This window comes from Cervus elaphus, chromosome 29 (assembly GCF_910594005.1).
Source record: "Cervus elaphus chromosome 29, mCerEla1.1, whole genome shotgun sequence".
In the NCBI taxonomy this organism is placed as follows: domain Eukaryota; kingdom Metazoa; phylum Chordata; class Mammalia; order Artiodactyla; family Cervidae; genus Cervus; species Cervus elaphus.
Genome location: NC_057843.1, coordinates 40094006 through 40119117, shown reverse-complemented (window position 1 = coordinate 40119117; position 25112 = coordinate 40094006). Strand labels below are relative to the sequence as shown.

The window sequence follows — 25112 nt, the reverse complement described above, 5'->3', positions numbered from 1 at the left end:
GCATCTATGTGTGTGTGTCTGTCTAAGTTGAGTTGCTTCATTTCATGTGGAGGAGGACATCCTGCTGATGCTCTGAACGCAAGGTCACCTGTCCTGGGATTCGGCAGGGCCCGTGGGCGGGCAGGGAATCAGGTTCGCACTGAGCATGGAGTACATCCCTAGAGGGGACATTCTGAACTGAAGATTTTGGGGGGAAACTTTATATAGTCTAACTGCTAAGTAAAATGAACCACCTTTATATCAAAATACATACTCAGCTATATTATGACGTAGAATGCAAATGTAGAAGCTTTTTAAAAAAAAGCATTTAACTTCAAAGAAATTTCCCCCATGAAGCAGGCCGCTTCAAACTTATCTCCCTCACCCTCGCAGGAACAAATTCATTTACTTGGGATGTGAGTAGCGGGAAGTTTGAGAAATAGATGCACAGATTCCTTGAACACGAATGCTGTGTGGAATAGGAATGACTCACAGATCGTGTGCCTTCTCTCTGACTGTCAGTCCAGACAAGGCTTCCGGGGATCCCCTCCTCCTGAGCCCCACAAGCCCCCTGAGCTGTATCACATGCCCATGGGCACTTCTTTCTCAGTAGGAGCCATGAGGAGCCTGGATGTTTTCATAAGAAGCGGAGGAGGGTGTACTGTTAGTTTGCCTTCTGCCAGGTCACATGACTCAGATCAATCCTCACTGCTGGTGGGACACATTGAGAAGTGTGGGAAGAGAGCAGGAGTGTCGGGAAAAGAGCAGAGACTCGGGGGTCGTGGAGAGGCATAGCCCTTAAGAGAATACCAAACACTGACAGTCACCTTGTAGGTAGTCCTTCCCCTCTTCCCCCCACAACTTTCAAGCCTTTCCAGTAGGAGAGAAAGGGGTGCACAGAGTGGGAAGTTACCAATGCTGCGATTAGCATTGTTAGCACCTGCTTGCCTGATTATTAAAAAAAGGATTCTAGATTGTGAAACCGAAAGCTATAACCTACATGGGGAAAATCCATTGAGGCATTACTCAGACACAAGAGGTTCTACAACCAGGGATGATGGAAACGAAGACAGGGGCTTGCTCATCACCGCCCCCCACCTTCCCCACCACCACCCATCTATTCTGGGAAAGAACAAATTGGCTGACAAAGCACAGACCCTACCTCACCCCTCCAAATCCCAACCCAACTGGCTGAAGAGATTTCATTACAGGTTTTATTTTAGCCAGAGTTGATATGGCTACCACAGAAAACTGTCTTATCTTTATTTCACTCTAAAAACTAAAAGTAACATTAACATCAGTGCTTATTTTCTGGAAACCCAGAGAAACAAATACTACTGTTTGAACCTAGTTTTTTTAAAACTTTAAAGTTATGATGACAAATAGTAGAGGATGACGTGGAACAGCACAGACGAAGAAGGGGAATGATACTGACCGAGACCCAGCAAAGGCCACGTCAAACCAGAAGGCCAGGCCGTGGATGAGGCCAGACTGCGCCATCTGAAACACAAAGGGAATTTCTATTCTGCAAGGAAATAAAAAAGAGAAAGAACAAAGAAACACTTGGAATTATTTTTCTGTTGACAGACATACTGGATACATTTGTGAGATCGGTGGGAACATTCACAGAATATTTTCTTTCTCTCTGAAGCACTCTTGCTTTGGCAGCAATACTCTCTCGGTGGGTGATTAACACTTGGGTGAGGCTGCACATTTGAGAATGTTGCTTCTTGATGAAACTCTGCAAGGACCAGCCCACTGTGCTGCAGTGATCCAGAACTCCACAGGGAGGGTACAGCATTCGGAATGGGGTTTGACTACTGAACAGGAGGATGACTCAGGACACAGATGACAACCATCCTTCCAGAAGCCAAAACGTGGGCTGTGGCAGCTCCCCTAGGTAGCTATTCAGAAGGGAAAGGCTATTCAGACCCTTAAGTGATGAAGTGGACCACAAGGGTGAAGATGAAGCTCAGAAGGTCACTGTCACAGTTCATTTCTTTTTCAGGGAGGCAATATAACTTCCCACCACGCTGCTGCAAAACTCTGACAGAAGTGGCCATGGCTGATGTCAAATGTAGAGTAAGCAGGAATAGAAAGAAAGTTGGAAAAGACATAACAAAATATAGAAGCTGGACCTGTTTTAGCCATGGAGCTTTGGAAAGTCATTTAAATTCTCTGAGCCTCAGTTTCCTCTTTTGTTGAGTGCTTCTGCTCAGTCATGTATAACTCTTTGTGACGCTATGGACTATTGCACGGGCTCCTCTGTCTGTGGGAATATCCTGGCAAGAATATTGGAGTGGGTTACCATTTCCTGCCCCAGGGGATCTTCCCAACCCAAGGATCCAATCCGCATCTCCTGCATTGGCAGGCATATTCTTTTACCTTTAAGCTACCTGGAAAGCCCCTTCCAAGTGGCGAAATCTCTCTTCCCTCTCAAGGTTCTTATCTAGGTCAAGTGGGAAAAAATGTATATGAAAGTGCTTTGTAAACTTGAAAGTATTTCACAATTAAAAGATGATATTATTGGTCCATTGATGGAGCTGTACTACTCCAAGGAGACACATTTTAGTGAATGCTCTAGAGACTGACAAAGAAAAATCTTATTTTTAAGATGACTTGTATTTATGGTACCACCAAAGGCCTAACTTCTTCCATTCTGCAGTAGTCAGAACATTTATTGAGTTTTCCGTATTTGTCACACTGAATTTGTTGGTATTGCATTACAATTATTTCATCCCCTAAATGGACCATGAGCTTCTCAAGGAGAAACTTAAGTGACTTAATGTACCTTTGCAGGCACCAGTACAGTACCAGGCACAAAGGAGAACTGCAATCAACATTCGCTGAATCAATGCACAAATGACATCTCAGAAAAGTCAACAAAGATACACTTTTCAAAAAATACCCTCAGGAGGCAGACAGGAGTGGCAAATAAAGCCACGGAAGTCAATTTTGCCTGGATCTTGATAGTTACTGGACTTCTCTGGTGGCTCAGCAGTAAAGAATACACCTGCAGTGCAGGAGATGTGGGTTCGATCCCTGGGTCTGGCAGATCCCCTGGAGAAGGAAGTGGCCACCCATTCCAGTATTCTTGCTAGGGACAGAGGAGCTTTGTGGCATACAGTCTATGGGGTCGCAAGAGTCGGTCATGACTTAGCGAGTGAGCACACACACAGTAGTTATTAGAGTTGCTCCCAAATGCCTATTCTCTTGCTCTGAGCACACAGTAGGACTGCATTCATCCACCCTCCTGTGCTCAGGTACTGCCCTGTGATTTGCTCTGACCAATTAAATGTGAAGTGAGTGGTGTCATGTCCCAGCAGAAGCTTTACTGCTAGTACATGCTTTGCCATGCTTTTCTTCCTCGGTAATCAGTATCATTCCTTGTTCCAGATAGGGGCTGCGGCACCAGCCTGATAGCTGGGGTGGGTGATGCTGCATGGAGCTAAAGCTGGTGCACAAAGAATGAACAGTGTGGGAGAGAAAGGTCCCTGTATTATCATAAGCCACTGAAGATTGGTTTTGTTACTGCAGCATACTCTAGCCTATCCTTACTGATACAGCATCCTTTGTCCATCATGATCTCGACACAGATGATGGTCTGAGTTAACTAGCTGTACCTTCTGAAGTCTGTCTGACTCATGCTTCCTCAGTCATCCTGGAAAATTATAACCTGGCCTTATATTTATTAATTTCAAATTAATTTTTAAATTAAATTTATTATCCAGAAAAAAAAAAGTCAATCTTCTCAGGCAGAAAAGGGTAAAATTCTAATGAAAGGTCATTCAAAGGGGATTCATATTACCATCTGAGAAATAAGTCTTCATTTCAGAGTCTCTTCAAGTGGAAAAAAGAGGACAAAACTAACATTTACCAAGGGCCTTCTTGGAAAACGAGGCAGAGCCTGTAAAATTTTTAGCATGTTACCTAGTATGCAGTAAACACTCAAAAAGTTGTAGCTCCTCTTCCTGTCATTAGTGTGGGTACTCACCTGGGTGGATGGTTAAAAAGTCCAGACACTGGCCTTCTGAAAGGTTCAATCCTAGCTTCAACACACATATTAATTCTGTGCATTTTATATAATTTTGTATATGCAACTTACTGTTTCATCCTACTTGATATGTGTCATTAGTTAAGTGGGGACAAAAACAGTACCATCTGCCTAGGGTTGCTGTGAGGATTAAATGAGTCATTATATATACATACAAAAATATATATATATATGGCTCAGAACAGTGTATATAAGCATAAGCTACTATTCAATGTTTCTCATTCAATTCCTAAAGCAATCCTAAGAAGGAGGCATCATTATCCTCATTTTTCAATAAATGAAACTAGTATTAACAGACCCTCCCTGTGGGTAACTCACACCTGAAATCTGTCCCCTGTGTGAGCTGTGAAACTCTGCCCTGAAGCTGAGGGAATGAGAGAGCTAGAGGAGAATCTAAAAATCAAGAGCGACATCGATTTGTACCAACCTGTGGAGATCTGCCTTTTGCACATCCATAAAGTTTACTGTGGGCTTGTCTGAGCCATCAAAATCCTAATGTCAAATGTGTCCCTGGGGAATAAAAATAAAGATGATATCTTTTTTTCTGGATAAACTGAAGCCAAGCAAGATTGCTGTCTAGCTTTCCTCCTGAAATTTTAAGTCAGCAAGAGTGAGGGTTTAGAGGGCATGAGCTTAATGAGAATAGTATTAACAACAAAACTCACATTTATTTAGTGCTTACTATACGCCAAGCACTAAGTGCTCTGTACTTTACTAAGTTCTTTACTAGGTCCTATCTTGTAATCCTCACCAATGTCTCGGGAATAGGCATTTGGCGTTTTTTGGACCATCTAGAATTTACCTCCTCTCCACACTCCAAGAAGTTTCCCAGCAAGTTAGCCTACCCTCAGCTCCAGGTAGAAGCTGGCGCTCAGGTACCTGACCTCAGAAAAGCCAATCAGAGCATTACTTTTTCCCTGAAGACAGGAGCTGATTCACAGATGGAGGCAGGAGCCAAAGTTTGACAAACAGGCTCTATCTAAACTAATTCTGGGGCTTTTGCCTAAGTTATTAGGAAACGGCAGGTTCTCCTGTGGGACTTAGTTACAAGGATCTGAAGTTGTATGCTACCTTCTGATGCTACCTTCTTACCCTAAGGAAGCAGAGTAAAATCTGGCAACAGAGTAAAATCACAGGAAATGGAGATAAGTGGTAAGAGTAGAAAAACCAGACCCGTGTGACAATGTCTGAACTTGTACAACAGGTCTCTGTCTCCAGGCTTTGCAGTATTGGAGAACCAATAACTTCATTCTAGTTTAAGCCAGTGTGAGTCGGGTGTCCTCCCACTAAAAACTGAAAAGCGTTTCAGATAATGCAAACTTAAGTTGTCTAAGGTTACACAGCTAGGTGGGATCACAACTGAAACCCACATCTGTCTGACAACAAAACTCCTGCTCCCAGCTATTTATTATCCAAAGCTTCCCCTTCTATTACGTGTTTCGTCACTAGAATCAATGAGAGGATATGAATTATTGAACAAGTATGAGGGCTGAGTGTGTGCATGTGGTGAGTCAGGACACTTGGAGAATTAAAAGTTACTTATCAACATGCAGTCAGAAAATCTCCTTGCTTTCAACAGTATCATTCTCTGAGAATTTTCCTAACTGATCAGGAGATCAGAGGTGGAAAACTTGAAACAGCGTTCCAAGGAGCTTTTTCTTTGCTTCTGTGGTGGCTCAGCATAGAGCCTGGCAGCACGGCTCGTCCCAGGCGCCTGAGTGAGCAAGTGGATGAATCAGCAGATAAACACCCGGGAAGAAGAGCCCACTTACCACTACTGGCTGGCTGAAGTATACCTCCACCGCGGCACCCTGGAGACTGGACAGGCTGACCCCGAAGCAGCATCGCTGGTACCTGAAATAGATGGCAGAAAGCAACACCATGCATCTTGTCGTGTTTCCCCAAGCCCCAAAGAACCGTAATGCACTGCACGGCCACCTCGTGGGTCCTCAGCCCTGGGGCAAGTATGAAGACGTGTGAAGGGCAAGAGGTTGATAGGGGGCAGAGGAAGAAACTCTCTCTAAAGTCTCGGCACTTCAGGTGGCGAGAAAAGCAAGGAGGTAATGGAGGTGGAGGAAATTACTTGTGGGGAGAATACTGACAAGGGTATTTAGAGGCTGAAAGGCCTTTGGGTCCCCTCCCTTGACCTCATGCCACAAGGCGGCTGCCTGTCCCAGGACATATCTTTCATGTCCTGAAAGACAATTCCTTGGCCTTCTCATGATCTCAACCCAAAGCACAACTGGAGACCTCCAAAGTCTCTTGATACTCCCAACATTTACAGAAATAGATTTCCTTTTCCTGTTCTTCCATAGCCACTCATGCACCTTGATGGCATTTGTCATGGTGGCCGACACCCGGTCTAGTGGGGAACTGGAGCCCACTCCCCACTGTCCATTGGGCACATTTCTTCTCAATTCTGGGCTCAGGGCCATCTGGACCTCAGCAGTGGGCACGTTCTACAAACGCTCCCTCACTCCTCTCAGTGAGCCAGATGTGGAGCAAATGCTCCAGCACACGCCTGGGGCGGGAACACAGCAAGAACTCCCTGCTGGCTTGGCTAAAGGTCTCGGCTTTTAGCGAAGAGATCTGGGGGTAGATTAGCATTAGCATTAGTTGCTCAGTCGTGTCTGACTCTTTGCAACCCCATGGACTGTAGCCTGCCAGGCTACTCTGTTCCATGGAATTCCCCAGGCAAGAATACTGGAGTGGGTTGCAATTTCCTTCTCCAGGGGACCTTCCCGACCCAGCGAACAAACCCGGGTCTCCTGCACTGCAGGCAGATGCAGACAGGGAAGCTGTCTTTAGCGTCTGGGCTACTAGGGGTGTGGATTAAGTGTGGCTTTACTCAAATTCTTCAACTGCCTGGCTGTGTGCCTTGGGTGAGTTATCTGAACTCTGGGCTTCAGTTTCCTTATTTCTAAAATGGGGATAATTATAAACTCATTTTGTAGGGTTATGGTAAGGGTTAAATGAGTTAATACAAGTAAAGCACTTTAAGCAGTGCTTAGCATTTTGTTCCCACTATATAAGTGCTGGCTATTATTCTCTGAACTTCACCTTCCGAAACCACACAGGGGACTAAGGCAGTGGTTCCCAGTAGGACTGTACCATGGGATGACTTGGAAAGTTAATTAAAAATTCAAATTCCCAGGCACAACTGCAGTGATAAGGCTGGGGGACCTTATCACTGGAGATAGAAGGCCTTTGAGATGAGAGAAAGGTTTCCCTACTGAGGCTGTGTGTGCGTGTGCTGGACAGCCCATGAATCAGATGGGAATTCAGTTCATTAGTCTGTTCCTCCCCAACCCACTGCCTGCCGACCTGCAGGGAAGAGAAAAAAAAAAAAAAAACCAAACATAGAATAAACATAAAATGTGGATTACAGTTAGATTTTAGCCAAAGGAAGGCTCTGAATCAGGAGACAATGCCTCAGATGCCCTGTGGGAGGCAGGAAGGCTTAACACAGTTAAGTCAACAGCCAGTCTCCAACCTGCAGGCGAAGTACCAGGCCTCCAAGCCTTTCAGACCGTGAAAGGCTTGTACTATTTCTCACCTCTGAGCCGTTGCTTGCTTTTCCTTCTCCCCAGAATATTCCTTCCCCTCCTTTGCCCCATTAATTCCTACTCAATCTTTATGACTCAGCTCAAATATATCCACTTGAAACTGTAAAACCTGGTATTACAATTAAATATTCAAGTTTTACCCACTTAAAAACAGAAGTTATTCTTTTTCTTTCCATGTATATTTAACACTTAGCATGGGGCCTCGAACACTGTTAGTACATAAAAACATCTATGTACCTATCTTTGTATTTAATGAGTGAATGGAGAACTGGGCACCTAAACGGCCCTGTGTGTGAGCCAGTGACAATGAGGACAATGTTGTGCTCAGTCAAGTCTGACTCTCTGCGACCCTACAGAATAACGCCCGCCAGGCTCCTCCTTCCATGAAATTTCCCAGGCAAGAACACTGGAGTGGGCTGCATTTCCTACTCCAGGGGGTCTTCCCCACACAGGAATCAAACTTGGTTCTCCTGCATCGGCAGGCAAATTCTTCACCATCGAGCCACCTGCGAAGCCCAATAAGGACAATGGGGAAATGGAAAATCATTTGCCAAAGTCTCTCTCGCTTCATCTCGTTCCTAACACTCTCTTCCATCATGGGCCAGAGACAGGCTGTCCATAGGTACAGCCAAACTGCTGTATGTCACTTTATAAATACACATAGCAGAAACAAGACTCCTGTTATCCTGGAAAATGTTTGGAAATAGAACACTGTAAATTTAAGCAATCTTTCTCAGTATTCAGAAAGAGAGTGAAAGTGTTCTTGTGGAAATAAGCCATTGTCACAAAAGTTTTTATTGGAGGGAAATGGGGAAAGGGAGGGAGGGGAAGTGAGGAGGGTGGCAGGAAGGAGGAAGAGGTGGAGAGAGGGAAGAGAGGGGAGGGGAGGGTCAGAGAGAGTCATAGAAGTTCCCAGAAAGCCTAGAAGCACTCAACCTTGTCTGTCCTTGAGAAGCCCCTGGGAAGCTCTTACAACATCTACAGCCTGGACTGAACCCCCAGTTGTGATTTACTGGATCTGGGGGTGTAGCCCTAGCACTTAGCTGTTTCTGAAACTCAACAGGTGATTCTAATGCATGACCAGGGTTGAAGACTACTGAGTCAGCGGTTCTAGAATCCTGGCCAAGTAGGTGGAAGGGAAAACCCCGAAGACAAAGACCGCCCTCCGCCTGGCAGTGGCTGAGACTGGGAACTGCTCGCAGTTCTCTGTGTACTAGTCTCTGCATTCAACCTCAGCTGTGCCACTCGCTGTATGCCAATTAAAACCCAGCAGCCACGACCAGTGTGGTGCAAACGGGCACTGTTCCTGGGGCAGACGGAGAGCGGTGGGCAGAGAGCCCACTGCCTGGGTTTTTAAAATTTTTCTGGCTGGACCATATTTCCAATTCTTAGAAATCTCCAGCCTCCTGAAATGCATCAGAAGATAATTAAAGCAGATGGGAGCTGGCATCATTCTGGATCTCCTAAGATACATTGTCGGGGATGGATCAGGAAACAAATCTTTTGGGTTGGAAGCTGGAGATACTTTCCATTGTTTTTATCATATGTGGGTTCTATTTTCCAAGTTAGCTTATGGTCTCTTTATGAGTGCCTAAGATGGGCCTACATGCCTTTTTTCCTCCTGTCTTCAAATTTCAAGTGTCCCTGTCTCCTCTTCTCCACCATAATACATGCAACATCTTGAAAAGTCCTGCAGGTACAGTTCAGAAGGAAATCAGTCTTACACTGGCTATACCTTAACACAGCCAGAGTACAGAGAAAGAGGCCAGCCATTCACCATCATATCAGCCTCTCCATGGTCTCCATACAGAGCTGAGTCTGGAGAAATACCATGAGAATCTTTCCTCTGGAGTCTCTTTGGTTCTTGCCTCTCCTCTGACTTACCATGGTCCTTTGTCGTTTCTCCTCCTTCACATCTCTCCTCCTGTCAGAGTGTCCTGGATCTGTATTTGAAGGATGGTGGTACAGCCCACCACCCTGCCTGCCAGGTTCTCTTGCCGAAGTTAACAGTGGCGGTTTCTCTAACGCACACACTCCTTTGTCGTGCTAATATGAACACATGTTCTCAAAGCATAACTGAGATGTTTCCCTAAGAAAATCTCTGTGCAACTAACACAACATTGTAAATCAACTATACTCTAGTATTAAGAATCTTTGCTTCCTCCTATTCTGACCAAAAAAAAATTCACTCATCCCCATAAAAAACTTCCTTCCTTTAGAAAGGCAAAAAAAGAAAGAGAAGGGAGAAAAGTAAGGGAGGAAGGATAACCTTTTTCTGCTGTTTGACAATTAAGCAACTTTTGGGTATTTAGCAGAATATGTTCTACCAAAATCAACCAGTGACATGTTAACCCCGGTGAGCTACAGCCCATGGGGTTGCAAAGAGTCAGACACGACTGAGCAAGAACGCACAACATGCTAACCTGAGGAGAGACACATACAACCTTAAGAAACAGGAGACACAAGCAAGGATCCAAGAAGGTCACCTAAGCCACACACAATGCTGACAATGTAGCATAAGAGGGTGTGGTTGGAATGGCCTGCTGGGAATGCCTGGTAGGAGAAAGAGACATGTCTAGAAACATATTGTGTCTTTATTTCTTATACATTCCTTTTATATAGCAGGACTTGAAGCTTGGTTGTTTTTGACAATTTGCTACATCAGTAGCATGTAGACATACCATTCTGTAAAATGGTATCTATAAAGATGCTCAGCTCATTATGTCTCTGGTTCTACTGGCTTAAACCCCAGCAAAGTAAAGTGGCTTATACTTTACATGCGTTGTATTTATATGCTTTTGCATTTGTAAAAATAGGGTTTTTTTTTTAAGTATAAAGGAGAAAGGGAAATGGATGCACAGGCTTTAAAAGAAACCAAGCTTCAGGCTGTCTCTTTCCTAAGAAGATAGGGAGAGCCGGGAATTCTGTAAAGAAATCCATGGAGCATTGCTCAGTGTATCAACAGGAATCTAGACACTACTGGTTTGCATGAGAACAGGGCCCACAGAAATGGGTCAGAAGAAAAACTGCATCAGTCAAGACAACTATGGGGGACACCTTTTGTTCATTCTACCCAGCAAATAGTTCCCTCTTCTCCTGGTTATAGCACCAGATCTTCTTCTGAAAGACACCTTGGGGTTTGGATGGTCTTGATTCTGCCTTCACTCTCAGTTCTTGGGGTTTGGATGGTCTTGATTCTGCCTTCAGCAATAAAGTCTGCTATATAGCTGAGCAGTAGCCAATCAGAGTATCTCATCTCCTTGGCCTTGATGATGGACCCCAGGGTTAAGCATGAGACCCCAGGACAGTCAGGTGAAAGCCTTTTGTTCAAACTGTTGCAACAGAGAAGTGGCCAGGGAGCTCTGAGTCTATGAATCCAGATTTGTCGGAAACCACATTACTGCCATGAGGGATGAGCCCTATCCAAGGATGGAGTTGAGCTGAGGGATAGAGAGAGACCTGAACCCAGTGAGTGTCTGTGCCCTGGGATCCATTTGAGCCTGAGAAGCTGAATCTACTCTCAGGCTTTTCAGATACATTAGTCAAAAATATTCTTTTTCTATAAGTCATTGTTTCATTCTTTCTTTTTGTCACTTAAAACTACAAGAGTCTTAGCTAAAAAGAAAACAGCTAATAAGAGTCTGTCATATGTGTCATGAATATAATTCTGATGAATAGTTTGTCTAATTCAGGGGAGTTCTAGTTCCGTGAGTATGGAATTAAAGTGCTTTGGCTTAGAGTGTGTAGAACCAGACCCAGGGATGATGAAGTAATGTCTGCTGAACTTGAACTCTGTCTGGAAATGGACAGCTCTGATGCCAGAGGATCTAGAAATTGAAACAGTGTATCCCTGACTACACAGATCTGGATTTGTATGGGCCCAGCAGCAGAGTATTATGGAAGAGCAATGGGTTTGATACAGGTTACCAAAAAGATGAATACAGAAACTGAGGTCTATGTCATGAGCAAAAGTCAGTGAGTTCAAGAGCTGCAGACATAAAAGGAGAAGCAGAGGAAATATCAAGAAGAAATACTGGGTAGCTGAAAGAAGACTATAGTTCCAGGAATCACTGCAATATAAATGAAACAGGAACAGTGGTATATGAAAGTCCAAACACGGTTATGTTGCTGGTGGCATTCCTGCCAAAGTTCTCTGTGATGCTTTGTGCATATATTTGGCTTCCAGTTAAAATCTGGTTGTATCTAACGGTAATTTGAAATATTCTTCTTTGGTCCACATGGTACTTCTATGAACTAGTGACTATCTGGGTCAAATATATTTTTGGGAAAGACCAGAAGGCCTAAAACTCTAGTTTTACCAAAAGTACCTTTAGTAGAAACTTCAGTTTGGGGGCAGGATTGGCCCAGGAACAAACATATCCAGTGCCTTCATGGTAGAATTGAGCAGTTTGTCCATTCAGTAGAGTGGACTCCCTTCAAGATAATATCAGCCACACCATGGTCAAGACGGCATTCAGTAGAGTCAGAGCAGAGAGGTGCAAGAAAGGCGCTCTCACCGTGGCAGGATTCTGCTTACATTCATCTTCTCTTGTCCTTTTGCAAGCACAGATTTCAATTTCTGTAAAGAACAACTGACTAGAGGCCATCCACCACTGGCCTCCCTGCCATCATTCTACCTGCTCTTTGTCAAGCATGATGAGTCCCCATCATCACTCAAAATACTCTGAAAAGGAAACTGGGAAATCTCTTTCGGTTCCTTAAGTGGTAAACTATTACCTTTGAAAGGTCAGGCTCAGTTCCTCCATCTTACTTGCCTCTGGAGTCCTCAGCCAGGTGTTATGCCCTCACTGTGTCAAGGTGGGTTCATCTGACGCTGTGTGAGTATGACCCAGCAGGGCTGCACCTCAGACCCGCCCCATGAGCTCTCCCCTCCTGCTCCAAGGGCTCCTGCAGACTGCGGGGCATGAGGTGCCGTGACCTGAACTTGGTGTCCCTGCACGCACAACCAGAAGTTCATACTAAATGTTGAGTAAACAGCTGGCCAGTGAAGAGGTAAGAGCCAGTGGATGAATCCACTTCTTTCCAATCCTCTATATAAACGGTCCTGGCATGTATTTCATGTGACTTCCTGAAGATGGTACTAAGGGACCCAGCAATCTCTTGGTATTTGCTACCTGGTGGTGATCAGATCAGCTCAGAAATGCACTTTTGCATTAGTTCTGCCTCCTTCCTTGCCTCACTCTGGTTTCTCCTCATTCTTGTTTCACTGGGACTGCATTAGTTCAGTAGCTAAGTCATGTCTGAGGCTTCGCGAACCCATGGACTGCAAAACTCCGGGCTTCCCACTCCATCACGAACTCCCAGAATTTGCTGAAACTCATATCCATCAAGTCACTGATGGCATCCAAACAATTCATCCTGGGTCATCCCCTTCTCCTCTGCATACATTAATAAAATAGCTTATGAGCTTCACCTAAGACCCTGATTCCTGGGGAACCCAAGCTAAGACAATTAATATGGTTGGGATGGTCCCTGAATGTAGACTCTCAAGATGGAATTACTGGTAGGTTAAGCTCCACTGCACTGTTGCTCACTGCCTCCAGGCTAATGGCCCCTCATTGCTGTCAGGCTGGTAACCCCAGCACAGAATGAGCATTAAGTATATTCCTACTCCAGGAGGAGATAACTTCCACAACAAAACGTTGCAGAAGCTGGTTAATATTTTCTGCTAAGAACCATGGAAATAGGTATTGGAGTGGATTTTAAAGGTGCTGGATTGGGGATTTGGAGGGCAACATATGTCAGGGTAGTTCAGTCGCTCAGTCACATCTGACTCGTTGCAACCCCATGGATTGCAGCACGATAGGCTTCCCTGTCTACCACAAACTCCCAGAGTTTACTCAAACTCATGTCCATCAGTTGGTGATGCCTTCCGACCATCCCGTCCTCTATCGTTCCCTTATCCTCCTGCCTTCAATCTCTCCCAGCATCAGGGACTTTACCAATGAATCAGTTCTTCATATCAGGTGGTCAAAGTATTGAAGTTTCAGCTTCAACATTAGTCCTTCCAATGAATATTCAGGACTGATTTCCTTTAGGATGGACTGGTTTCATCTCCTTGCAGTCCAAGGGACCCTCAAGAGTCTTCTCCAACACCACAGTTCAAAAGCATCAATTCTGTGGTGCTCAGCTTTCTTTACAGTCCAATTCTCACACCCATACATGACTACTGGAAAAGCCATAGCTTTGACTAGGTGGACCTCTGTCAACAAAGTAATGTCTCTGCTTTTAAATACACTGTCTAGTTTGGCCTAGATTTTCTTCTAAGGAGCAAGCGTCTTTTAATTTCATGGCTGCAGTCACCATCTGCAGTGATTTTGGAGCCCCCAGAAATAAAGTCTGTCACTATTTCCATTGTTTCCCCATCTATCTGCCATGAAATAATGGGATTAGATGCCATGATCTTAGCTTTCTGAATGTTGAGTTTTAGGCCAGCTTTTTCACTCTCCTCTTTCACTTTCATCAAGAGGCTCTTTAGTTCATTACTTTCTGCCATAAGGGTGGTGTCATCTGCACATCTGAGGTTATTGATATTTCTCCCGGCAATCTTTATTCCAGCTTGTGCTTCATTCAGCCTGGCATTTCACAGGATGTACTCTGCATAGAAGTTAAGTAAGCAGGGTAACAATAAACAGCCTTGATGGACTCCTTTACCAATTGGGAACCAGTCTGTTGTTCCATGTCCAGTTCTAACTGTTGCTTCTTGACCTGCATACAGGTTTCTCAGGAGGCAGGTAAGGTGGTCTGGTATTCCCACCTCTTGAAGAATTTTCCAGTTTGTTGTGATCTGCACAGTTAAAGGCTTTGGCATAATCAATAAAGCAGAAGTAGATGTTTTCCTGGTACTGTCTTGCTTTTACGATGATCCAACAGATGTTGGCAATTTGATCTCTGGTTCCTCTGCCTGTTCTAAATCCAGCTTGAACATCTATAAGTTCATGGTTCATGTACTGCTGAAGCCAGGCCTGGAGAATTTTGAGCATTACTTTGCTAGCATGTGAAATGAGGGCAATTGTGCAGTAGCTTGAACATTCCTTTGCATTGCCTTTCTTTGGGATTGGAATGAAAACTGACCTTTCTAGTCCTGTGGCCACTGTTGAATTTTCCAAATTTGCTGGCATATTGAGTGCAGCACATTCAAAGCATCATCTTTTAGGATTTGAAACCGCTCAGCTGGAATTCCATCACCTCCACTAGCTTTGTTCATAGCAATGCTTCCTAAGGCCCACTTGACTTCGCATTCCAGGATGTCTGGCTCTAGGTGAGTGATCACACCATCATGGTTATCTGGGTCATGAAGATCTTTGTTGTGTAGTTCCTTCTATAGTTCCTCTTCTTAATATCTTCTGCTTCTGTTAGGTCCATACCATCCTTTGTTGTGTTCATCTGAGAGGGTAACAGGAGGAAGGCCAGGGGTCTCTGAGGAAATAGGCTGCAAGTGTCAGACATTTGTTATCTCTTCTGTGGCAGGAGGAAAACAAACTAGTATTACATTTTTTCCCCTTCTCTATACGAATTTAAAAAGAGGTTTCTCTTAAAATTTTGTGTTGCCATAATGACACGTGGTTCCACCTGAACTTAACTTTTCTCAAACCCTGAGCTAACCAATGCATTTTTCTTATGGAAATGTTTGTCTTAAGCTATGTTCATGTGCTATGTGTTTACCCCAGACTCTGTTTTCAAGACAGTTCCACCTTACTTATAGTTTCCTTTGTTGTGCAAAAGCTTTTAAGTTTCATTAGGTCCCATTTGTTTAGTTTTGCTTTTCTTTCCAATATTCTGGGAGGTGGGTCATAGAGGATCCTGCTGTGATTCATGTCGGAGAGTGTTTTGCCTATGTTCTCCTCTAGGAGTTTTATAGTTTTTGGTCTTACATTTAGATCTTTAATCCATTTTGAGTTTATTTTTGTGTATGGTGTTAGAAAGTGTTCTAGTTTCATTCTTTTACAAGTGGTTGACCAGTTTTCCCAGCACCACTTGTTAAAGAGGTTGTCTTTTTTCCATTGTATATCCTTGCCTCCTTTGTCAAAGATAAGGTGTCCATAGGTTCGTGGATTTATCTCTGGGCTTTCTATTCTGTTCCATTGATCAATATTTCTGTCTTTGTGCAGTACCATACTGTCTTGATGACTGTGGCTTTGTAGTAGAGTCTGAAGTCAGGCAAGTTGATTCCTCCAGTTCCATTCTTCTTTCTCAAGATTACTTTGGCTATTCGAGGTTTTTTGTATTTCCATACAAATTGTGAAATTATTTGTTCTAGTTCTGTGAAAAATACCGTTGGTAGCTTGATAGGGATTGCATTGAATCTATAGACTGCTTTGGGTAGAATAGCCATTTTGACAATATTGATTCTTCCAATCCATGAACACGGTATGTTTCTCCATCTGTTTGTGTCCTCTTTGATTTCTTTCATCAGTGTTTTATAGTTTTCTATGTATAGGTCTTTTGCTTCTTTAGGTAGATATACTCCTAAGTATTTTATTCTTTTTGTTGCAATAGTGAATGGTATTGTTTCCTTAATTTCTCTGTTTTCTCATTGTTAGCATATAGGAATGCAAGGGATTTCTGTGTGTTAATTTTATGTCCTGCAACATTACTGTATTCATCGATTAGCTCTAGTAATTTTCTGGAAGAGTATTTAGGGTTTTCTATGTAGAGGATCATGTCATCTGCAAACAGCGAGAGTTTCACTTATTCTTTTCCTATCTGGATTCCTTTTACTTCTTTTTCTGCTCTGATTTCTGTGGCCAAAACTTCCAACACTATGTTGAATATTAAAAGCTTTTGCACAACAAAGGAAACTATAAGTAAGGTGAAAAGACAGCCCTCAGATTGGGAGAAAATAATAGCAAATGAAGAAATAGACAAAGGATTAATCTCAAAAATATACAAGCAACTCCTGCAGCTCAATTCCAGAAAAATAAATGACCCAATCAAAAAATAGGCCAAAGAACTAAACAGACGTTTCTCCAAAGAAGACATACAGATGGCTAACAAACACATGAAAAGATGCTCAACACCACTCATTATCAGAGAAATGCAAATCAAAACCACAATGAGGTACCATTACACGCCAGTCAGGATGACTGCTATCCAAAAGTCTACAAGCAATAAATGCTGGAGAGGGTGTGGAGAAAAGGGAACCCTCTTACACTGTTGGTGGGAATGCAAACTAGTACAGCCACTATGGAGAACAGTGTGGAGATTCCTTAAAAAACTGGAAATAGAACTGCCATATGACCCAGCAATCCCACTTCTGGGCATACACACTGAGGAAACCAGATCTGAAAGAGACACATGCACCCCAATGTTCATCGCAGCACTGTTTATAATAGCCAGGACATGGAAGCAACCTAGATGCCCATCAGCAGATGAATGGATAAGGAAGCTGTGGTACATATACACCATGGAATATTACTCAGCCGTTAAAAAGAATTCATTTGAATCAGTTCTAATGAGACGGATGAAACTGGAGCCCATTATACAGAGTGAAGTAAGCCAGAAAGATAAAGAACATTACAGCATACTAACACATATATATGGAATTTACAAAGATGGTAATGATAACCCTATATGCAAAACAGAAAAAGAGACACAGATGTACAGAACAGACTTCTGGACTCTGTGGGAGAAGGTGAGGGTGGGATGTTTCAAGAGAACAGCATGTATATTATCTATGGTGAAACAGATCACCAGCCCAGGCTGGATGCATGAGACAAGTGCTCGGGCCTGATGCACTGGGAAGACCCAGAGGAATTGGGTGGAGAGGGAGGTGGGAGGGGGGATCGGGATGGGGAATACATGTAACTCTATGGCTGATTCATATCAATGTATGACAAAACCCACTGAAATGTTGTGAAGTAATTAGCCTTCAACTAAAAAAAAAAAAAAAACAGTTCCACCTAAAGGCTCAGACTCAGAACCAACTTGACAAACCAGTATGTTACACTCATACACTGTTCTCCTAATCTATGTTAAAGAAACTATATATTTGTATGGAAATCTGCCTTTCTTCAGGATGGAAGTCAATCATTTTATGGCCCAGATGAGTCACCTGGTGCCAAGGTCATCTCAAAATGCATCTTGTGGGTGAGGGGCCTGGTAAGACTCTCTGAGTTTTGAGACATTTCCTTTCTTTAATTAGCAGACTGCTAGTAGCTATGTAACATCCAGCTAAAGACAAGCAGGGGGGGCACTCTTCCTGCCCTCTTCTGATGTGTATGTCAGAAGCTTTCTCTATCTCTTTTATACTTTAATAAAACTTTATTACACGAAAGCTCTGAGTGATCAAACCTCCTCACTGGTCCCGGATTGAATTCCTCTCCCCCGGAAGCCAAAAATCCCGGCGTCTTTCTTTCTTTCATGGTTCAGCAACACCTTTCACATCTTTGCATGAAACGCTCCCTTAGTATTTCTAATTTTCTTGAAGAGATCTCTAGTCTTTCCCATTCTATTGTTTTCCTCTATTTCTTTGCATTGATCACTGAGAAAGGCTTTTTTATCTCTCCTTTTTATTCTTTGGAACTCTGCATTCAAATTGGTATATCTTTCCTTTTCTCCTTTGACTTTAGCTTCTCTTCTTTTCTCAGCTATTAGTAAGGCCTCCTCTGACAACCATTTTGCCTTTTTGCATTTCTTTCTCTTGGGGATGGTCTTGATCCCTGCCTCCTGTACAATGTCATGAATCTCTGTCCATAGTTCTTAAGGTACTCTATCAGATCTAATCCCTTGAATCTATTTGTCACTTTCACTGTATACTCGTAAAGGATTTGATTTAGGTCATACCTGAATGGTCTAGTGGTTTTCCCTACTTTCTTCAATTTAAGTCTAAATTTTGCAATAAAGAGTTCATGATCTGAGCCATAGTCAGCTCCCGGTCTTGTTTTTGCTGACTGTATAGAGCTTCTCCATCTTTGGCTGCAAAGAATATAATCGATCTGATTTTGGTATTGATCATCTGGTTATGTCCATGTGTAGAGTCTTCTCTTGTGCTGTTGAAAGAGGGTATTTGCTATGACCAGTGTGTTTTCTTGGCAGAACTCTGTTAGCCTTTGCCCTGCTTCATTTTGTACTCCAAGGCCAAATTTGCCTGTTACTCCAGGTATCTCTTGACTTCCTACTTCTGCATTACAGTCCCCTATGATAAAAAGGACATCTTTTTTGGGTGTTAGTTCTAGAAGGTCTTGTAGGTCTTATTGACAAGGCACTACCACGATTCAACATTCTAGCAGATACCATTATTAACAGTCTCCTGGGATGTCACTGTGAAGAACTGTCATCATGATGGCCTGAAGTTAATGAGATGGAGATTCCAGAATCTCTGCAGCATAGTAATTTTTTGAATTTATTTTTTAATTGGAGGAAAATTGCTTTATAATGCTGTATTCATTGTGGCATGGTATTGAAGAAGGGGTCTAAAGGCTCAGAGAGGTGGAAAAGCTAGATGGATTTACTGTGGCAGACCTAAGAATGTTCCATCTAACTTTTCTCAGGCAAAGTCCATGAAACTCTCGTTTCATAAAGATAACAGGGAACAAACCAGGAGAGAGCAGAGGTATTTTTGAGACATTTAAGGTGGCCATTCTCAGTACATGTGACACGGCATGTGGCCATTAAACTGTGGTCTGAATGAGCACCACCTGGACAGAATTTCATAATGTAAGAAGCAATAAAGCAGTAATTAACCATCATAAGCAAGAATGACATAATTACTGTGTTGGACAGCAAGACAAGATTGACGGTCAGGGAACCCTGACCCAGAGGCATCTGTGCTGGTTGCTAAGAGATCCCAGTGTTATAGAGGGGTGAAATAGATGTGGAATCACTAGGATAGTACTCAAACTCTGTAACAACAACAACATAAAATTTGTTATCTTATGAGCAGGATGATGTCAATTGTCACAATAGAGATTTGGTCCCTCATCCAGTTTCTAGATCTGGTTTCTGGATCCAGTGACCACTGGCCCATGACTGAAGTGCAAACTCGGTCCCCTGAGGGAGGAATCTGCAGTGTTATCACAGGAACATATAGGAAACAATTCCCAAATCTTCTCTGTGGAAAAGCAACTATGTTGGAGAAAGGAGAATATCTAGATTTTTTGAGGAAAGGGCGGTAAGAAGGCACATTGATTTGAGACATTTTAGAATATCTCTGGTAAGTAACAGCTTATGAAGGTAGCAGAGGAAGGTCTGAACAAGTCAACTGCACATGGTGTCCAATGAATTCATCCCTACCCTGTGGTTATTATCTCAGTCCCTGAATATACAACTGGGAGAGAAATATTCAGCACCTGGTAAAACCCTTACACTGGCCTGTAAAGAAAGGGCTATGACAGTACTATAAGGAGAGGACCCATCCCTAAATTGAAACTCCCCATTCCCCAAGTAGATTACACTGATATCTTTAATTTATAAATAAGCAAATTTGCCTGGTGGTCCAGTGGCGAAGACTGCACTCTCAATGCAGGGGGGCCAGGTTCAATCCCTGGTCAGGGAACTAGATCCCACATGCTGCAACTAAGACCCGACAAGCCAAATAAATAAACACATAAATATAAAAATTTTTATAAATAAACTGTGTCTAAGAGAAGTTAGATTAAAAAAAAAAAGAGAGAGAAGTTAGATTAACTTGGCTAAGTGTTTACAGTTAGTAATGGACAGAACCAAGAATCAAATGGACTTGAATCTGGCTCCAGAGTCTGATTTATCTATTAATAGTGTTTAACTACCGCCTACTTGCCTATGTCCATGGACAGAGGAGCCTGTCCTCTGTCCTTTGCGACAGGGTCGCAAAGATTCAGACATGACTGAGGGACTAAGCATGCATGGACACACTTGCCTACACTTGTATATTCTATAACTGCAATAAATATAACAAGGTAAATAAGCACCATCTCAATCTTCTTGAGAATATCTGGTTACTCCTCTTAATTGTTCCTATGTATATATTTTTTTCTCACATATTTATTTACAAGAATCCATTACAATTTGAATTTAAAGACCTTGGTTTGCACCCGCTGAACCAATTATTTTCAGTAATGTCAGTAGTACCTATCACATAAAGAAGTTTTACAGCTGAGAATAATGATTGTTCATGACTGAGCCTTACTCTGAAGAGATATTTTTCAGTCTTAATTAATAAGGGCAAAAAAATCTTAGTCAAGTGAGAAAAGAAAATTATTAATTTTGTAGGTGACTGCTACTAACATCAGAATGTAGTAATCTTGTCTATTTACAGAAAACCCCATGACTTGTTATTTAAAAACAGTAAAGTTATATGCATACTGCATATTTCAATTAAAATGAATTTAGAGTTAAATGCATATTTGAAAGAAGTGAAAAAAGTAAAATATAAAAGAAGAAGAAAGTGAATACCAAAGTTAGGGTGGGGAAGCCTTTTATCAAATAAAGGAAAAGAAATTGTAAAAGAAAATATTGGGAGATTTACATACATAAAAGTTTCTAACTTCTTTTGTGATAAAAACTACCACAAAGAATATTACAAAGTAAAGAGAAGTCTGAAGAAAACACAACAAAGTCTTAATATCCAAAGTGCCGAAGAGTTTGTCACCTGTGGTTTGTTGTTCATTTGAGCACTAGAGAAGGAAAGCATCTTCCAGAACTAGGCCCCCAAGGTCATACACCTCACTGGTCATAAAGCCGAGTCGAGAATCCAGGTTTAACTAAAAAAAAGAAGTCTTAATATCCTTAATATATAAGGAATTCTTATAAATAATGCATTTGTCTTCTAGTTAGCCAAAATGTACTGAACAATTATGATGAGCTAGGTCAATTTTCATTTCAGTCTCAAAGAAGGGTAATGCTGAAGAATGTTCAAACTACCCTACAGTTACACTCATTTCTCATGTTAGTAAGGCTATGCTCAAAATCCTGCAAGCTAGGCTTCAGCAGTATGTGAACAGAGAACTTACAAGCTGGGTTTAGAAAAGGCAGAGGAACCAGACATCAAATTGGCAACATTTGTTGGATGGTAGAGAAGGCAAGGGAATTCCAGAAAAGTATCTACTTCTGCCTCATGGACTATGCAAAAGCCTATGACTGTGTGTATCACAACAAATTGTGGGAAACTCTTAAACAGCTGGGGCTACCAGACCACCTTACCTGAGAAACCTGTATGTAGGACAAGAAGCAACAGTTAGAACCAGACATGGAACAACAAGCTGGTTCAAAATTGGGAAAGGAGTACAACAGGCTATATATACATTTCACATGAATATCATGTGAAATGCTGGGCTGGAAGAATTACAAGCTGGAATCAAGATTGCTAGACATCCAAATCTAGTTCTGGGGAGAAGTCTGGCCTGGAGTTCTAATTATGAGACTTGTCGACATAAAGACAGTATTTACTGCCAAGAGCCTAAATGAGATCATTAAGAAAGTGAGCACAGATAGAAAACAGAAGACATCTAAGAACTAACCTGGAGTCAATCTAACAAGAAAGATTTGAGTCAGAAGGAAGTCAGCAAAGGAGACTTCGTGCCAATAAAGAAGGAGGGAAATTGGGCTTAGGCTCCAGAAGTGAAGAATCAAAGGTGTTGAGTGTTGTTGATATTAAGTCAGTTGAGGACTGATGATGAATTGTATCTGGTGATCTTATTTACTTCGTCTGTTAATTATTCCTCAATCTCTCAGCTCACTCCTGTAGAACATACACAGACTCACTGCTTACACCCACCTCCTTCTCTCAGCCAGCATTTCCACTTCTTTGCCTCTTCTAATGGAAACAAAAGCATGCAAGCTTTCACTACCTGTTCCTTGGATCCATGCAAGAAAGGACCCGCACACTAGCAATCTAAAGCAGAAACGTCCTTATACAAGGAGGGAAAGTAAAAGCAGAGTGAAGGCTATAAATTTTGATAACTATATATTAAAAAACTTTCTGTGTCTGTTGACTGAAAATAAAACCATTCAAATGTACTAGCTATCAAAGAAATACAGATTAAAAATAAATTGGCCACCATTTTTTTTGCAAATCAAATTGGCATTTAACAAAACATAGCCCGTATGGGCAAGACTCAGCAGACATTCTCATATACCACTGGTGGAAGTGTTAATTGGTGAAACTTCTCTACGGGGCAATTTGGCAACATATAAGAATAATTTTTTTAAAGTTCATTCTTCACATCTTTTGGTCCAGTGATTCTTCTTCTAGCTATTTACTGTAAGGTAATAATCAGAATGCATAAGATTTCTATAATAGGATATTCATTTCACTGTTGCTTCCTATAGAATTTAGGGTATAGAAGTCTATAAAATTCTATATTCTTGTGGAATATAGGAACAATACCTTAGTGGTGTTTCCTAATAGAAGGAATAGATTTAAAATGGTAGTGGTAGTGGTTTAGTTGCTAAGTCATGTTCACCTCTTTTGCGATGGCATGGACTGTAGCCTGCAAGGCTCCTCTGTCCATTGGATTTCCCAGGCAAAAATACTGGAATGGGTAGCCATTTCCTTTTCCAGGGGAGCTTACTGACCCAGGGATCAAACCCAGGTCTCCTGCATTGCAAGTGGATTCTTCACCAACTGAGCCACTAGCAAGCCCACAGGGTTAAAGGAGTAATTAAATAATTTAATATCCAACATTGGAGCTTAAGTCAATAAATCATGAGACAGCCACAAAAGAAATAACCTGTAGCAATAGAATAACTAAAAGGTATGAGAATATGTCAATAAAGCACTGATCAAGTTTTTAAAAGTGCTATAAAATGTATTTATGGTATTATTCTAATTTTATAAAGAAAAAGAAAAATGAGAATGATATAAACTAAAATCTTAGTGGTAATTATTTCCATACATGCTTGAGATTATAGGAGTTTCTACTTATTCAGAAATATTTTCTGGAAGCCTACCATGTGGCAAAATTCCAGCTCTTGGCAGTGCTCATGTTCTATGCAGAGGGATACAGACAATAAACAATAATAAATAAACGAACAATATATCTTTTAGGAAGTGGTAAGCAAAATGGGGGAAAACACAAGAGCAGGAAAGATGTGATTGGGAGTGGTATGGCTGCCGCTTTAAATACAGTGGTCAGGGCAGGTCCTATTGAAAAGGTGGTGTTTAACAAAGACATGTGGTGAAGGAATTAGCCATGTGACTTCGGAGGGAAAAGTATCCCAGAGGAGGGTCAGCACATGCAAGGCCATGAGAAGGGAGTGAGTTGGGTATGCCTGAGGATGGGAAGGGAAGCCTGGGTGGCTGTGAACACAACAGTTGGGAATGAGGAACCAGATTAGGTAGGACCTACTGGAAGGCTGTGAGGATGTTGGGATAGACAGGGTAAGAGCTGCTGCAATAACTGGGATGAGAGATGGCACGGCTGGGATCAAGAGCAATCAGTGCACATAGGGGGACTGGTCAGATTCTCCCTTGGACATAGCACGGGGGTTGTTGGCACACCCACTCTTGGCACAGCTGAGAATCCCTGGTTAAATTTACAGTCAGCCCTCTGTATCCGTGGTTTCATAGCTGCGGATTCATATGTAGAACTACAGAATGTATTTATTGAAAACAATCCACATACAAGTGGACATGCACAGTTCAAACATGACTTCTTTGAAGGTCACATGTTTTTAAAAGTAAAACCTATATAATTTACTGATGGTTTAGGCACAGAGGACAAAGAAATAAGGCCTTCAAGATTTTGGACCTGAATTATTAGGAAGATAAAGTTGTCAGCAATTGAGGTGGGAAGACTGTAGGTAGAGCAGGTGTGGGTGCGAGTGGGTAAGGTCAGGAGTTACATTTTGGGCAAGGGGAGATATCCAAGAGGCACTTGCTGTGGAAAAGTAGGGAGTTCACAGGACAAGTCTGAGTTGGGGAGATGCACTGGGAAACCATGAGCATAGAGATGGTATTTGAACTGTAGGAATCATCAAGGGAATTCTGTGGACAGAAAGGATGTCTAAAGACTGCATGCTGGGGCAATTCCAACATTAAGAGGTTGAGGAGACTAGTAATGACCTGAGAAAGGGACCACAGAAGGAGAAGAAAAAAAAATCAAAAGAATGTGGGGGGGTAATAAAAAAAAAAAAGAATGTGGGGCAAGGGTGCTCTGCTGATGTCCTAGAGGGCTGGGATGCAGTGGTGGGAGGGAGGCTCTAGAGGGAGGGGATATATGTATACTTAGGGCTGATTCACAGTGGTGTACAGCAGAGACCATCACAACATTGTAAAGCAACTATCCTCCAATTAAAATAAATAAAAAAAGAATGTGGGGCAAATATGTGTCTCAAATGCTGCTCAAATGCTGGTAGTTACATAAGTTGAGAAGTGATAAATGATCACTGGATTTAGCAAGTCAGGGCACTGGTCACCTTGGAAAAAAATGCTTTAGTTAGAACGTTTGGAGAGAAATCAAAGTGGGGGCCGAGGGATGTGACTAGAGACCACGAAATACAGACAGCTCTTCTGAGGAACTTCACTGCAATAAGATAAGCGGCGGCTGACTGGGGAAGTGAGGTATAAAAAA

General features: G+C 42.3%; 1 protein-coding gene across 9 annotated transcripts in view; it reads right to left on the bottom strand.

The window, feature by feature from the left end:
- Window positions 1-25112, bottom strand: part of LOC122685961 (histone-arginine methyltransferase CARM1-like) — a 266015-nt gene that overhangs the window by 32762 nt on the left and 208141 nt on the right. For 6 of the 9 annotated variants that reach the window (XR_006338580.1, XR_006338586.1, XR_006338583.1 and 3 more), the window contains exons 5-6: window positions 5806-5887; window positions 4461-4543 (exon numbers count right to left, since the gene is read on the bottom strand). Coding sequence is in view for 1 of the 9 variants with exons in the window: in XM_043891011.1 (XP_043746946.1) it covers window positions 1415-1479; window positions 5806-5887 (147 nt within the window). In the remaining 8 variants the exon portion in view is untranslated. Of the gene's footprint in view, window positions 1-1414; window positions 1480-4460; window positions 4544-5805; window positions 5888-25112 lie in introns of all 9 variants that reach the window. The other 3 variants (XR_006338584.1, XR_006338585.1, XM_043891011.1) reach the window with 2 other exon arrangements.